Here is a 17,828-nt window from a genome sequence, read left to right on the forward strand (position 1 = left end):
TACATAAAGCATGGCAGTCATAATAATTAGAGCAGTAAAGATCACTGGGAAATCTGAAACACTTCATACTAAGTCAAGTGCTAATAAGACATTGCTTTTTGAAAATATATTTGTGAATATATAGCTAAGGAGATACAGCCTAGTCTTAGATTTAATTAAAGGGAATTAGGAAAAATGCAATACCGTATGTAAAAGAAACAGAGAAAAATGGTAACCATGAATATACTGCTCACATTTATTCATAGAGTGCAACATTTATTTTTAATCCACATTTAAGACTACAAAACATAAAGTAAGTCTTCAATACAAATTATTATTTCAAATAAGAAAGATGGTACACTGAAGAAATAGCTGTATTTTACACAGTTATGCCTGATAGACACACAATACACAACATAGTACAAAGTGATCTCATAATATAATAGATCTCAAGACTTTGAGTTTGCAACTAGAAGTGTCACAATATATCAGTGGCATGTCTTAAATTCCTTTACAATGAAAATGTAATGCACCCTCCTGTTCTTTAACAAAGTCATAGAAATGTTCCATTACATGGTACAAATATTTTTGAGTTACTGAAAATAGTTTTCTGTTTTTGTTGTGGTTAAAACTGAGTTATATGGTAATTTCAGTCATCAAATGCAAAGCTATGAATTGTAGATTTAAGAAATTTCTAAAATATGTCAAAAATAATACCATTTTATGACAGATTGCATTATGTACACCAACATTTTCCTTAAATTCTCTTTTCTGACTGCACTGGCTGTTTATATCTATTTCATAAAAATCAGAAGGGCATTTGCATGAGGTCTGAATGAAAATACACCACTATGTTCCATAAATGACAAAGAAGTAGCCTATTTATGATTTTGTATGGATGTAAAAAAGCACAGTAATCACAGAGTAGATACTACAACAGTTTGTCAGTTAAAAACCTTTTAGGTGCTTTTGCTGATGATGTTGTCTATGTCTGGTAACATATGCACAAGATGTAGGGCCATTTTTGTATTTGCTTGTTGAATGTAAAGCTTTTTGACTTACTGAATACATATATTATCAACAGCAACATAAATTTTCATTTAATTTTGTTCAGTTTTCTGAATAACCAAAATTGAAGTTCAGTGATACATGTTAGCTATGGTATTTACATTAGAAGTAACTCCAGTTCTACCTGGAATTTTTTACTACTTTCTAAGGTATATAAGACACTGATTACAGACATAAAGGAAGTACAATATTTTACAAAGCTAAACTTAATTTCATTTGAAGTTACAACCAACTGTGTCACAAGTAATTGTTGCAGCTTATGTTGTCACATTCAATGTACAACTACATAGGATTTATTTAAAATAGTTTCAATATATTCTACAACTCAGTAAATAGCATTTCAAAGAGGCTATGTAGAACTGAATAAAAGCATAGTTGGAAATCAAAATGGGTTATGAATGGGATTTAGAAATAACACTGTGGGAAAAATGAGAAAGGATGACTATTGTGATTTTATTCATACAAGTCATTTACAATATGAAAACAAATGAAGTACTGCTCACAAAAAATTACAGCACTTTCAATAGGTTCTGAGATCTGCCAGCTACCTCAGCAGAACAATCAACCAAATAGACAAAATCAGCATATGTACATCACAAACATACCATATTCTTCTATTCATCTACTTCACTGCTATGCATTATTCCAATGATATAGAACTACTCTACAGCTACTGTGACACAAAAGCTAACTTTTTTTTTTCATTTGGATAATATATACGATTTCATATCATCATTTAATACATCATCATACTGTAATACATCCATAATGTGTTAATAGTAATATTGAAACTATAGATGCCTTTAACATGTTCATTATGAAATAAGGAATGTGAGAAATCAAATGTTTACTCAGTGCTCTAGGGAACAATGATGAAAGCAATAATTTTCTTTTCCTTCTTGGAACGGTACATCATATATTTATATATTCCTTAGTTGTTAATGCTGTGTTATCCATGAAACTGTTAATTTGAATAAATTTGTACATCAGATTTCTTGGGATATATTTGCTTGTCATGTGTACTTCCATAGAAGTGTTACCAGACTTAAAAAATGTTGAATATATATTAGTTTCATAAATAGCCATACAAAAATCTATTGTTATGATGAACTTCATCAGCCGAAATGACTAGTGTGGATTTATTTGGACTGATAGTGGTCTGACCTGAGAATGTGTAGCTTCTCTAAAGAAAAAGCTTGTGTCACTGTCATCAGATATTGATAGTGCTGGTGATATTCTTAATGGGCGACTTGAACTTGAAAAAAATTCTCGAATTGCATTATTTTTCTTTGCTTTTGGTGTGCTGTTGTGAATTTTCTCACTCAAGACATTGATTAATGGTAATTTTGCTTTTCCCCCGTCCCTAGTACAGCCACACTGAAAATTACAGGATAATACTGTAGGTGAAGTCACATCCATTAAAGAACCATCAAATATATATTTCATATATGATGCTGGAGTTGGTAGTTTCCTGCTGGTGTATTTATGTGCAAATGTGTTTCTTTTGACATTTGATGAGGGGCAAGGCCCAGAAACCATTTCTACCCTTTGCTGGATTCTTTGTCACACTTCTTGCAGGAACTTAAGAGGACAGACTCCTTGTTGATTTTCTCCATTTCGAATCATTACCATTCCATCCAACTCTTCTCCCACTTGAATCACAATCTGAAAATGAGAATGAATATATCTGATAGAACAGAATATGTGATAAGAAATATGCATGTAATTTTTGGAGACAGTTAAATGAACAATTTCAAACTTATCATCATAGATAATCAGAGTTTAAAACAAGAACCATGCAGAAAATTTATCTCAGAACTTCTGCCTTTCTTTTGTATCATGTTTCTTTTCAGCATTTGCCCTGTCTGTGGCTGTGTCTTTAGGGATGGGTGATTATCCACCCATGAAATGACCATTATTTTACTTTGATTCTGTGGACAGATGTCTTTCTTATTTACTGTAAATATCAGTTACAACATTTTTAAGACCGAAAACTGTGTCCACCATATATTTGTCAAGATTGTAAACTTTTCCTGTCTGTGTTTGTATTTTAATTGCTTTATTTTGTGTTTTTGAAGTGGAGGTGGGACTCTAGCTCAGTATTGCTTAGATAAGTGTAGAAAACTACCTAAAAATATATTCATTCTAGCCAGTGAAGAAAACTAATATATTAATTTCACTTGTACCTAATTTACTTCTGTCTTGTTATCCAGAACACTTAATCTCAAGTCATATGCACCTTTTCAGTTACTGGAAATATGTAATTTACATATATATTTTCTTGTGCAGCATTTATAATTTTAGGTATAACAAATATTCAAATATTTTTTATCAGTGTACTCCCCCCCCAACAGCAAAAGTTTCACTACAAATGAAACTGATTAATGTTTGTCCCAAAATTTAGCAGAATTATGTGAAATTTTGAAAAATGTCAAAGAATTGAAGGTTTTTCATTATCTGATATATATAAAGTTTTGTAAATAAAATGCTAGGCTTGAAATTTTTACACCACAGATAATGTAATTAGCCATTTCCAAATCAACAATTTTTTCAGAAGTTTTTAGGTTCCACAAGATTACTCATCATTCATACAATAAAAATTTTATAATTCCTACTATTTTCATATTACTTCCATGTAACAACTTTTGTACACCAAATGTACTGTTAATAACACAAGGGCATATATTTGAAAAGGGTGGATCATTTTTTGATGCATGAAATTCAGCACAAAATTGTACAAGGGGTGCTCAGAACAAATCTCAGCTTTAAGAATGGAATTATGGCTTTAGTATAACTGACGGTTCCTGTAAATGAATACAACATTGGTCTGGTATATTGGAACCAACAAAACATTTTGTCTGCAGGATGTAAGAAATAAAAGTTTCTTACTATGTATGCTACAGCACACCCCAGAACTGACATCAACAGACTGTACAGAACACATAATTAAGGTGTGGAAGGTCTGAGACAAACAGAATCACCATGTTGTAATTCTGTATTTGGATTTTAGACTAAGATGGTTGCACAGTTCTCGTGGAATGGAGAAATATTGATGCTGGCTGGCTTGCTACAGTAATGTAACATCTAAACTGATACTTAGATGGAAAATCAGGGCTTAAATCCCATTGACAGTATGGTCATTAGAGGTAGCTGAAAGTGCGAATTAAGCTAAAAGAACTTTGGGCATAGAAATCTCTCTATGGTCAGTACAAAAATCATCTGGGGAGCTCAAATTTTGACACAGGTCAGACATATCTTTGGCTTAAAAGTGGATAATGAGAGCAGAGGTAGAATCTCTAATACTGGCTGCATAAGCTCAAGTATTAAGGATGAAGGACTGCAAAAAAAAAAAAAAAAAAAAAAAAAAAAAAAAAAAAAAAAAAAAAAAAAAAAGGGGGGTCACAATGGAAGCCACAGAAGACAAAAGATATCAACTTTGTGGAGTGGACCTGGAGACAGCAGATCACATAATATCGGGCTACTCTACCTTGGCAAAGAACGGATACCTCAATAGGCACAATGACTGTTTATACCTCCATTGGAAAATATTCAGAGATCTAGGAGTATTAGGTCCTGCCAAAAAATACATCTATCGTGGTCATGACAGTAAATTTTTCCTGAACAAAACAAAATCCCTCCTCAGACCTATAGTGCATTATGCAATTGTCCAGTCCATGATAAAACATTCTAGTAATGTTACTTTTTCAATGAAATGAAAAATTAGAAAGCTGATGTTAGTTTAGAAGTTTTACTAACAACAATGAAAAATCAAATATTGCCAATATTACCAGTGGTGTTGTTACTAGCACCACTGCTGTTGGCATTTTCTTCATCCTTTCTTATTAGCTACTGCAGTTCAGACTTCTGCTGCACCAAAGTGAATGACTGGAAAGTATTTGCAAAAATGAGAAGACCCTAGATGAAAAGCTAAGAATTGCTACAAAATTTCAGTGATTACATTTGCATCCAGCTTAGCAATGATAAATGTTATCACACTGTGTCCCTCCCTTGCTCAATCACAATCTCAATACCCACATTTGTTTATTTGATTTTGTGTCTTATTTACATATTCTGTGATAGGGTTTACTTTCCACTCACCATTATGCAATTACATGCTTCTCTCCATTATGATGCCTTAGTTTGATTGTACCAAATACATAAGAAACAGTTCAAAGCTTTTCATTTCATCTGCCCAAATTTGAAATTACTACATCTCATGAAATGGATGAAAATTAAGGATTTTAACCTTATCAAGAGTTATTTGAGAGTGTGGCAAATTATTTATATTTCCTATGAGAATGCACTGTAAATAAAGAACAGACTCCATTTTACAACTGTATATGTCATGTTGTGCAGTTATTTTATTACTGTCTAGTACTTAATGTCATTTACATGTTTCACTAGTTATTTTCTTTGTCATAAACCTAACTATGTAGAGCATTGATCGTGTAATTACTCTGTTACTGTTATTGTCATTTATTGTGGGAACACTGTTCCATGAAGCACAGAAAACTCTGTGACCGGCAGTCAATCTGATGACCTTATCGTATTTATCAATGTCTGTATCATCAATAAAAGTGTCAGTTATAGTATACGAATCAAGTAATTATTCTTTGTAATGGTCTCGTATACTCTATGGATCTTCATTCTTAGCTTCTAATGATGGTGATTGCGTGCAAATTTCAACATTCCAGACTATTGTGTAATAACAATGACGTCAGTGGACCCACATTATGTTGTGCAATTTTTGCTTGTGGACAATACTTCTCAAACCATGACATCAGCTGTTAAGGATAACATCCCACATGCAGCTTGTGTGATAAAAATGACAGTTACACTCTCCAGGACAGTTATACATTAATTTGTAATGCCACTGAACAATGCAGACAACATGTACTTTGAGATCTTGCATGGGACCCCATTCTCTTTGCAAGTCAGGATACAATCAAGCCATGGAACTCCAAGTTTTTGGATTCCTGTTTAATTGTTTTCAAAAAGACAACCACATCACATGCAAACATCATCACTCTGGTATTCATTCAGACAATTGCATTGCCTCCCATGCTGCCTCCTACCTGGTGAAAATGGCCTTGACAATGACCCATACCAGTGTTGGGCTGGTGCCTGCTTTTGTGGGGCATGATCAACCTCAGTTGAACCGCTCTGTCAGGAGGGTAAATATGGAGTTGGATCAGTTGCGTAGGGCATCCACTCTGTCAGACATTCGATTGGTTCCTGTCGAGGCTATTGATAGGGGGGATTTCACAAGGCATGGCCTACATCTCAATAGGAAAGGGAAGGATAAACTGGCAGGGTTGTTAGCAAAATCAATTAGGGGGGGGGGGACACTAGTACTCATGGATGTACCACTTTTTTAGACTAATATCAGTGTCCAATGAGAATTTCAGGCAGGCAGGTGCTAGAGAGGTCCAAAACTCACAAAATTCTCACAACAGGAAAGTAAATAATAATGTTACCATATTTAACCAAAATATTGTTGGATTAAAGAAAAAAGTAGATTCTCACAAAAGTAAAGTAAAAAATAATGTTACCATTTTTCACCAAAATATTCTGGGATTGAAGAATCAAGTAGATGAGCTCCAGGTTTGTTTAGATGACATTGAATCTGATAATGTAATAGATATACTATGCCTGTCTGAGCATCACATTGTGTCTGATATGGAAAAGGTAAATATCAGTGGTTATAAACTAGCTGCACATATGAGTAGAGAGAATAAGGTGGGAGGAGGAGCTGCCATATATGTCAAAAGTTATCACTGTGTAGAAAGCTTAGATACAAAAAAGTTTTGTCTAGAGCAACATATAGAAGCATCTGCCTGTCAACTAAAACTGAAGAAGGGCTCTTTTATAATTTTAACGGTATATAGGTCCCCTTAAGGAAACTTTCATTTATTCCTGGAAAACCTGGATGCCTTGTTGTGCTATCTATCAAATAGGGGAATACATATTTTTATTTGTGGGGACTTCAGTGTTGATTCACTGAAAGAGTGTAATAGGAAGAATGACGTGGAAGTCTTGCTCGGTTCTTACAATTTTACACCTGTCATTAATTTTCCTAAGCGGGTAGTAAAGGACAGCAGCACATTGATAGTTAACACTTTTATAGACCAAGATAGGTTTAAAACATAAATTCTTGTCCTGTTGAGAGTGGGCATTCTGATCATGATGCTCAGCTAGTTACAGTATATGACATAGCTCCATTCAGTAATTCAAAACTACCCTCTAAAGTTGTGTGTTCAATTAATGACTCAACAATTAGAAATTTCAGAGAAAATCTTCAGCAGTTAGACTGGGATGAGGTGTACAAGGAACCAGATGCTAATTTAAAATATAACTTATTTCATGATACACTTGTAAGAGAATTTGAAAACTGTTTCCCCAAGAAAGTAGTTAAATCTAATTATAAGAAACCATGCAAAAAATCTTGGCTTACTAAAGGAACAAAAATATCTTGTAACCACAAAAAGGAACTGTATCTAACAACAAGTAAGAGTAATGACCCAGAAACAGCCAAATATTATAAAAACTACTGTGCGACATTAAGAAAGGTTATTAAAAAGTCCAGAAGCATCTGCATCATGTTTGAGATTAATATCTCTGATAACAAAATCAAACAATTTGGAATATTATTACAAGAACAACCAAGAGTACAGGATGATGGTATCACCATCAAAGTGCATGGAAAATTGATAAACAACAAGCTGGAAGTCGAAAACATCTTGAATAATCATTTTTTAAATGTTGTAGAGAAAATAGGATGTAAATTTTAGAAGAAACAAGGCAGTTAATGGAAGAGGCCTTTCCCACACCATTTGATACAATTGAAATTCCACCCACCTCTCCTTCTGAAATTAGGAAGATAATAAACTCTCTGAAGAATAAAAGCTCACATGGAATTGATGGCATTTCCAGCAGGATAATAAAAGCTTGTTACCAGGAAATAAGTGGGATTCTTAGCCACATATGTAATAGCTCTCTGAAGCAGAGCATTTTCCCAGATAGACTGAAGTATGCCATTGTTAAACCACTGCATAAAAAAGGGGATATGACTGATGTCAGCACCTACCGCCCAATCTCTCTTCTGACTGCCTTATCCAAAATTCCTGAAAAAGTAATGTATTGTAGAGTAGCTTTCTACCTTTATAAAAATAAAATTTTATCAAAATGACAGTTTGGTTTCCAGAAGGGTTTCTCAACAGAAAATGCTATATATACTTTCACTAATGAAATATTAAATCCTCTGATTAACTGGAAGTCACCCATTGGGATTTTTTGTGATCTATCAAAGGCTTTTGATTGTGTATATCATGGAATACTTCTAGATAAGCTCAAGTACTGTGGTATGAATGGAACAGTGCTCAAATGGTTTAAATCATACCTAACTGGAAGAGTGCAGAAAGTTGAAATAAACAGTTCACATAATATGCATAAAACTGGTGATTTCTCAAACTGGGGAACAATCAAGAGTGGGGTGCCACAAGGCTCGGTCTTGGGTCCTCTGCTGTTCTTAATATATATTAATGACTTGCCATTCCATATTCATGAAGATGCAAAGCTGGTACTTTTTGTCAATGATACAAGTATAGCTATCACACCCGACAGACAAGAATTAACTGGTGAAATTGTAAATGATATTTTTCAGAAAATCATTAAGTGGTTCTCTGCAAATGGGCTCTCATTAAACTTTGACAAAACGCAATATATACAGTTCCACACAGTAAATGGAATGACCCTATTAATAAATATAGACTTCGATCAGAAATCAGTAGCTAAGGTAGAATTTTCAAAATTTCTAGGTGTATGCATTGATGAGGGGTTGAACTGGAAAAAACACACTGAGGATCTGCTGAAACGCTTGAGTTCAGCTACTTATGCTGTTAGGGTCATTGCAAATTTTGGCGATATACATCTGAGTAAATTAGCTTACTATGCCTATTTTCATTCTCTGCTTTTGTATGGCATTATATTCTGGGGTAACTCATCATTGAGTAAAAGAGTGTTCATCGCACAAAAGCATGTAATCAGAATAATTGCTGGAGCTCATCCAAGATCATCCTGCAGACACTTATTTAAAGAGTAAGAAATTTTCACTGTAACCTCACATTATATATATTCACTTATGAAATTTGTTATTAACAATCCAAACAAATTCAAAAGTAATGGCAGTGTACATTGCTACAACACTAGGAGAAAGGATGATCTTCACTATTCAAGGTTAAATCTAACTTTGGCTCAGAAGGGGGTAAATTATGCTGCCACAAAAGTCTTTGGTCACTTACCTAGTAGCATCAAAAGTCTGACAGATAGCCATATAGCAAAACAAAGATTCCATGACTTACCAAGCGGGAAAGCGCTGGTAGATAGGCACAATAAAAAAATACACAAACACACACACAACATTTCGGGCTTTCACAACCCACGGTTACTTCATCAGGAAAGAGGGAAGGAGAGGGAAAGATGAAAGTATGTGGGTTTTAAGGGAGAGGGTAAGGAGTCATTCCAATCCCGGGAGCGGAAAGACTTACCTTAGGGGGATAAAAGGATAGGTATACACTCGCGCACACACACATATTCATCCACATCCACACACACACACACACACACACACACACACACACACACACACACACACACACACACACACACAACAAAAAAATAACAAATAAAAAAATTATTGAGTGTCATGTAATGTTTTGTCTAATGTAATATCTTGTATAGACAACTTTTATTAACCTGACATGTTCAACATCATTACGAAGTGTCATATTCATGATCTATGGAACAAGTACTAATCTAATCTAATCTAATCTAATCTGCATATTGTATCTGTCCATGTTTGGATAATCTTCCAGCCACAGGACACACCTCAAATCACAGCTTTTCTGGCCAGACCAACATACTTTGTGGTTTGCCTTCATGGACAATATCTCTACATCGACTGATGTCATCAGCGATGACACTAAATTTGTCACTTTATCAAGCTAATTGGGAGAACATATAGCAGACACAATAAGTGATATCATTCTCACCTCCCTCCCCCCCCCCCCCCCCCCCCTCAACCCCACCCCCCACCCCGGAACTTCAATAGCAGTACAAGCAATGGACCACCAACTATGAGCAGAGTCGATCTGACCTGCTCAACTTCCATCAACACTGATGTCACCATTTACCATCAAAAAACGAGCACCACCCCATAATCTGTGCCACACCTGTGCAAAACATGGTCAACCATGTCATGTCCATGACTCCACTGCTGATCATGCTGTGCATGTGCAGAACCATTTTTATTGGTATCATTCAACATATGCTAATTCTGCCCACAATTTCCATCCTCCATGCAATTTTCCAAGCCACACACATGGTTTGCTGGAGATACACAGGACTGTGTCAAATTTTTAAGTCATGTCCATACCCAAAATTACAATGATGGACCATATCTGCTCAGACACATCCATGATAAATGACTTTATCTACACTACTATTGCTGTAGCCGATTATACCTTGTTGACACAGGCTTACAGGTTGGCACTTTGCCACCCTCCTCACCAGATCAAACACCATCCCACACATTCATTCTACTCTGTGCAGCAAATAATTACACAGTCTGAGTCTATGGCTCACAACTCTGCACACTTTGCCTCAAAGAAATATTCATGTGGACATTTATCATTGTGAATGCAAAAGAACCAGTTATCAGTACAAACTTTCTCCGCTACTTTCTCTAGGTCCCAGATTGGACTAACAGCATCACAATCCAGTGCCTGCTCTGCCATAGGCATTTTTGGCCACACACCATCAGTGGCAAAACATAATGGCATCGCTACCCCCCCTCCCCTACCCACACACCCATCTGATGGTCAATGGCTCCTTTAGGAATGCTATCAACCGCAATGTTCAACAGCTCTACTTCAACATGCATGAAGTCAACTTTCACTTGCAACATGATAACAGAGTCATCCAAGACACTGAGCAGGAACTCTATGCAATATCTTGCCCAGCTACATCAATTGCCTATACCCATGGCACCACCTGATGGGCATCTCTACCACCATCTTTGGAGATGCCTACACCACCACATCCAGATAATCCTACAGAGGTCAGTACAGCACTGCTCACTTGCTGTGCCCCCCCCCCCCCCCCCTACTGAGTATTTGTGTACCCTCCTGCCAGAATGATTCAGATGATTCAGATTGTGTGCCTTTGCAAACAGAAAAGTCCAGAAGATTGTCACTACACATGGCATCATGGTCCACCACAGACCATGTCAATGACTGCCAGATCTAGTTAGGACCACCAAAGTGGCAGTGGTTGGGATCTTACAAGCAGGGATAGTTCACTCCTCCAGCAGCTCCTGGGATTCTCTCGTAAAACTGGTCCCCAAAAAGAATGGCTCTCTCAGCTTTTGCATTGTTTACAGAATCTTTGATACTCGTAGCTAACATTTTAATTTTTCTCCAGATGAGACCTCTCACAAACCATCTCAAACAAATTGTTGATGCCATATCTCATGCTGACACCATAATCAATGAAGACAAATGTCAACTTAGACACATCTTCCTTGGACACATTGTTGATGCATCAGGTATCCATCCCACACCACTATCCAAAAACTGCCTTCACTGCAAGACTGTGAAGAACTACATAGTTATTAGAGCCTCCCTGCAAGCACCCATTCTAAGACAAGCCCTCACTGGCAAGAGTACCACCAACAAATGCAAATTCACATAGATAAATCAGATGCAATCTGCTTGTAAAAGTATTAAGGACAGTCATACCCAGGCTATCAACTTGACACACCCCTCCCTGATGTACAGCTCACCATACCAGCAGACATAACTGACTCCACTATCAGCTACAACAAGAGGTTGGTGGAGGTGGGGGGAGGGGGGGAGGGAATGTGTGTGCAGCAGCCACTCTGTTTCTTTTCATGAAAACTCACATTGTCACAAAGAAAGTGGTCTATGTACGACAGGGAGTTACTGGCATTCTAAGAAGCAGTATGCTACTTCAGACTGGATGAAGGAGGACGCCTGATTATCTACTCCAATCAACACCCACTTGATGACTATTTGAAACCCACCGAGGACACCTGCTCCCTACAGTTTCAGCATTTAGAAAATGTTGCCCAGCTTCCCATGGATGTCCATCACCTCCAAGGTATGGCGAACATTGTAGCAGATTATTTTTCATACATCAGCGCCTTGTCATCTACCCTTGACTACGATCAGTTCACTGAGGCACAACAACATGGTGAACAGCACAAGCTCTCATTCACAGCCCGACAATGAATCTAGATTGAATCTCACCCTATTTTGAGGCCAACCCACCCACAAGTTGTGACACCTCATGAAATTGGATGCAGCCTCTGGTACCTTAATGATTTCACCATATCATATTCAAACAGCCTCACAATTGACCACATCTGGGCATTGACCCAACCACTCGACTAGTGACCAACATGTTTGTGTGGTCTAACATAAAGAAAGACTGTGAAATTTGGACTTGAATGTGTACTCTGTGTCAAAAGAGCAAAGTCTCACATCACACGCAACCTCCCATATGCCATTTCCAAATTCCGAAAGGTCACTTTCAACATGTTGACCTCATCAGGCCATTACTCATTTCTAACGATATCTCTATATCTTCTCAGTGATTGATCAGGTCACATGATGGGTCAAAGCAACAGCACTAGAAGAGATAATGACCAAAACTACCATCAAAGAATTTATGGAAACAAGCATCTCATGTTTTGCTTGCCCTGTGTACATCACAACAGACAGGGTAGACAGTTTTGATTGTGCCCTCTTCTTTGAACTTTGCAACATGATAGGCACTAAACACTTCAGAACTACAGCATAAAGGCAACTGTTTGACTGAGCAATGGTACCACAGGTTAAAATCAGCCCTCTTGTGCATCAGTGGACTATGGACTGAGGTGCTCCTGTGGGTTCTCCTGAGAGTTTACACAGCACAAAAACACAACCTCTGAACTTCAATGGCCGAAATTCCATACAGTGCAACACTTACCCTCCCAGTTCCACATTCCACATCATAACAGTTTTCTGTTCTATTGATCAATGGAACATGTAACTAACTAACTAACTGACCAGCACACTTCATCTTTCAAAGACAGTCACCTACACCTCCTCCAACTTTTCAGACTGTTGTGCATGTTAAGAGCCACATAGTATGCCTCCATATACCACCAACCCCACCACACTTATTGTCAAAATATTTTTCACAAAACACACACAGACTGTGACTTTGTAATGTTAAGAAATGAGATGGTATGACCTGCCTTACACCACCTCTGCTCAGGCCCTGAAGAGACAATTGAACCTATCACATATTTAACAGACAGAAAATCTACAACCGTGTTGATCAACTGACTCAAACCCACATGGGCACTTCAAGACATCTCAGTGGATGACAACATGTGACAAGCAACCCCCTCCCCATCACTTGCTGACTCTTCTTTTAGCAACTCTGTACTGTCAACCTTTGTATTATGACTGAACGTCCCTTTGTATTATGACTGAACGTCTGCAACTTCCCTCCCAAGGACGTCCACATCAAACTTGTAGACAGTGACATCCTTATTGAAGGTCAGCATGCTGACGACCAAACTGCAAATGGTTCCATTGAGCAGCACTTCTGCAAGACCATCAAACTGCCACACAATACTGACACCACCGCCCTCACATCCCATATTTCCAGCAAAGATATCTTTAAAATAGTTGTGCCATGTTTACTTCCAAAGAACCCAACACCAATACTGCTACCCGACCTCCACTGTAACTCTCCCTGATGCCAACACAGACTCATGCTACAGCTGGCCCAACCACGTATCAGCTCACCTCCATGATTATAACCTGTACACCATCCGTGATACGCCATCGCCTGATGTCCTTGACACTGTAGATGAAAATGCAACCATGAGGCCTAACTATCTCTGAGCATTCTGTCCACCTTGATACTCCATGCAGCTGCCCTCACTGTACCCACAGGCTCTGGGGAAACATTCCTCTGTAAAGGACCATCACTGTCAGTTGACCTGGGTCCTACATGAGAAATTCTTTGACTGGGAGTCAGTCTGATGACTTAATTGTGTTAGGTTGCTCCTACAGTGTATGTTTATACAATCACGAAGTATTTGGACTGAGTGATTACACATTGTAGTTGTCTCCTATACCCTGTGGTTCCACATCTCTATCTTCTACTTGGTACTTTTTAAAAAAAAATTTACAACACAATGTAAAGTTGCTCAAAGGTGGATAAAGGATTTGCATTTGTATTAATGCATACTATGACAGAGTCATAGTAGTGATGGGAGGCAGCATAGGAACACTGAAAAACTAAAAATTAATAGAAGTTGAAATTAGCTATGTGACAGGGATATATTGCATGCAATATAAAGAGTAAATTAATATAATTTATTTCCAAAATGAATAGCAACAGAGAGTAGAAGGTTACAGTTCAAAGATGAAGCAATGACCAGAATCATAAATAAGGAATAAATTATAAACATTTAAAATTAGAGGTTTATGATAAAGCACTATATGTAAAACAGTAGATAATAAATGTAAAGGGCAATTATAAGTGATTCGTTCATTTTCAAGGCATCTGGCACACTTGGTTGACTAGCATTTCTCTGTTAACAAGAGACAACCAGTGCCCCTAAATTGTCAATATCAATGCATAATTCCTTCTGAATGCACACTGCACTGATATAACAGATACACTATGTGATCAAAGGTATCCAGATACCTGGCTGAAAATGACTTACAAGTTCATGGCACCCTCGATCAGTAATGCTGGAATTCAGCATAGTGTTGGCCAACCCTTAGCCTTAATGACAGCTTCTACTCTCACAGGCATACATTCAATCAGGTGCTGGAAGGTTTCTTGGGGAATGGCAGGCCATTCTTCACAGAGTGCTGCACTGAGGAGAGGTATCAATGTCAGACGGTGAAGCCTGGCACATGAAGTCAGCATTCCAAAACTTCCCAAAGGTGTCCTATAGGATTCTGGTCAGGACTCTGTGCAGGCCAGTCCATTACAGGGATGTTATTGTAAGCGTAACCGCTCCGCCACAGGCCATGTGTTATGAACAGGTGCTCAATCATGTTGAAAGATGCAATCACCATCCCTGAATTGCTCTTTAATAGTGGGAAGCAAGAAGGTGCTTAAAACATTAATGTAGGCCTGTGCTGTGATAGTGCCATGCAAAACAACAAGGGCTGCAAGTGTCCCTCCATGAAAAACACGACCACACTGTGACACCACTGCCTTCAAATTTTACTGTTGGCACTACACATGCCGGCAGATGACTTTCACCGAACATTCATCATACCCACACCCTGTCATTGGATTGCCATATTGTGTACCATGATTCGTCACTCCACACAATGTTATTGCACTGTTCAATCATCCAATTTTTATGCTTCTTACACCAAGCGAGGCTTCGTTTGGCATTTACTGGCATTATGTGTGGCTTATGAGCAGCTGCTCGACGATGAAATCCAAGTTTTCTCATCTCCCGCCTAACTGTCATAGTGCTTGCAGTGGGTCCTGATGCAGTTTGGAATTCCTGTGTGATGGTCTAGATAGATGTCTGCCTATTACACATTACGACCCTATTCAACTGTCAGCGGTCTCTGTCAGTCAACAGACGAGGTCAGCCTGTAGGCTTTTGGCTGTAGGTGTCCCTTCATGTTTCCACTTCACTATCACATTGGAAACAGTGGACCTAGGGATGTTAAGCAGTGTGGAAATCTCATGTACAGACATATGACACAAGTGACACCCAATCTCCTGACCATGTTCAAAGTCCATGAGTTCTGCAGAGCGCCCCATTCTGCTCTCTCACAATGTCTAATGACTGTTGAGGTCACTGATATGGAGTACCTGGCAGTAGGTGGCAGCATAATGCTCCTAATATGAAAAATGTATGTTTTTGAGGAAGTCCGGATACTTTTGATCAGATAGTGTAGATACCTAACACATTCCAACACACAAAAACTTTTTTCTTGTTTTGTTACCTTTATGTCAAGACACTGCACTTTTACCGCCAACTGGTGGGTACAATGCAAACTTCCTGATTTTACAGTTCTATTCATGCCTCAGCCAAATTTTGCATGTCATACTTTGCAAATAAATTACTAATTTCTAGTAGTCCTAGTAGCCCTGTAGTGCTCTTTCATAGGTGGTCCAAAGCCTGGTAGAGAAAGGAAGAGGGGAAGGAGGAACACTTCATTAAAAACCCTGGTTCAGCTGGTGATAGTACCTTGTGAGGGATCCCTGTGAGGGTAATGGTAAAGACTTCAATCACAGTGAAAGTAGAGGTGATGGTCATCAATGTGGCAAAACTGGTGGAGGAGGTAGCTCTGCTTCAGGGATGATATGAGAGTAGTGGACAGTGTACAGTGGGGGCCATTACTGAATGGATGCAATATTATAAAAATTTAATTTTTTATATTTCAATTGATGTTCACCAGTGGCTTCCTTTCTGTCTGGTAGCTAGTTTCAGCTCTTAAGACATGTTGCATTATACCTGACAGAACAACTTCGAAACTCACGAGTTGAACCATCAGCAGCTAAACTTGCTGACAAGGTAACGCTACCAAAATGCATGTCTACAATTTGGCTGTCCAATAGGGACGTTTGGAAGTGGTCACATGGTGGTGGAGCCATGTCCATACACCAGGAGCAGACACGCCGTCCGTTCTCTTCTGCTGGCAGCTTCCAATCTGGTTAGATGCTCTCATCTCCTGCTCTCTTGGGCAGCAGCCCATTTAGTTTCAGTGGCTTCTCTAGGCCTGCCTTCAACCACTTGTTACTGAAATAAAACATCATGTCTATCATAAATGTCTAACTTCATCACCTCAATGAGTACCTACTGCTTTCCTTTCTTCACCAATCCTCACATGTTAACATCTGGTGTCATTAACATTTGGTGCCAAAAGTGGGATCACTCACCATTAGGCCCATCTTATTGACCTAATTGAAGTTCAGCGTGCCATACCCAATGAAGCTGCCAGTAGTACTTCAAACTTGATGTGCCAGATGCGATGCACAATAACAAGAGCATGCGTTTGTGGTTCGCCATGCAGCCTTCCACCATTTCAGCATTCTCTCCTAACAGCTGCCGCAGTGATTGCCAGGGCACTTGTGTGGCCAGGCACCTTGCCGCACCACACAGCCAGACATCGCTGCTGCCATTTCCAGGCAGTCTAGTGGTATGCCACACCATAGATAGCCATTTTCCATGCCTCTCTGATGCAGCATGGTGGCATATCCTGGCCGCATGCTGCCATCCAGGAAATGCACATGTTCCTGCTGACTATCTGAGGCACATCGAACAGCTGTCAACACTGCCAACATCATCTTCGCTGCTGTTTCCTGCCACCATCATCCAATGGGATGCAGCCATTGGTGACCCACCATGGCCGCAGCTACATCTTCTGTAAGTTCATTGATCAATTTTTCTCCACCAGCACCGCCTCCTTGCTGCCAGCTACACCATCATCTTGTCGAGTGTAGGCCCATTTTTGTGCTCTAATTGTAAAGTTTTCAGTGAGCACTAGGTGTACTAATATTGTAACCATGCCTCACACCTGTAATATCGCCACTGGCAAAGGGAACTCCCCACCTATGGAAAAACCAGACCCAGTAACTGTCCATCAAGTAGATGTTGATAAATTAATGTTCAGTAAGATAGAATTGATGGAAAATGCCAAAAACTGGCTCAAACCCAGTCT

At 38.5% G+C, this 17,828-nt stretch overlaps 1 protein-coding gene across 7 annotated transcripts in view; it reads right to left on the bottom strand.

Moving 5' to 3' along the window:
- Window positions 1-206: 206 nt before the first annotated feature.
- The window catches only part of LOC126297890 (uncharacterized), a 2,130,251-nt gene continuing 2,112,629 nt past the window's right edge, over window positions 207-17,828 (bottom strand). For 6 of the 7 annotated variants that reach the window (XM_049989197.1, XM_049989196.1, XM_049989194.1 and 3 more), the window contains one exon: window positions 213-2,712. In XM_049989197.1, the coding sequence (XP_049845154.1) occupies window positions 2,611-2,712 (102 nt within the window). In that variant the 3' untranslated portion in view covers window positions 213-2,610. Of the gene's footprint in view, window positions 2,713-17,828 lie in introns of all 7 variants that reach the window. The other variant, XM_049989191.1, reaches the window with a different exon arrangement.

The sequence above is a fragment of the Schistocerca gregaria genome, chromosome X (genome assembly GCF_023897955.1).
Source record: "Schistocerca gregaria isolate iqSchGreg1 chromosome X, iqSchGreg1.2, whole genome shotgun sequence".
NCBI lineage: Eukaryota > Metazoa > Arthropoda > Insecta > Orthoptera > Acrididae > Schistocerca > Schistocerca gregaria.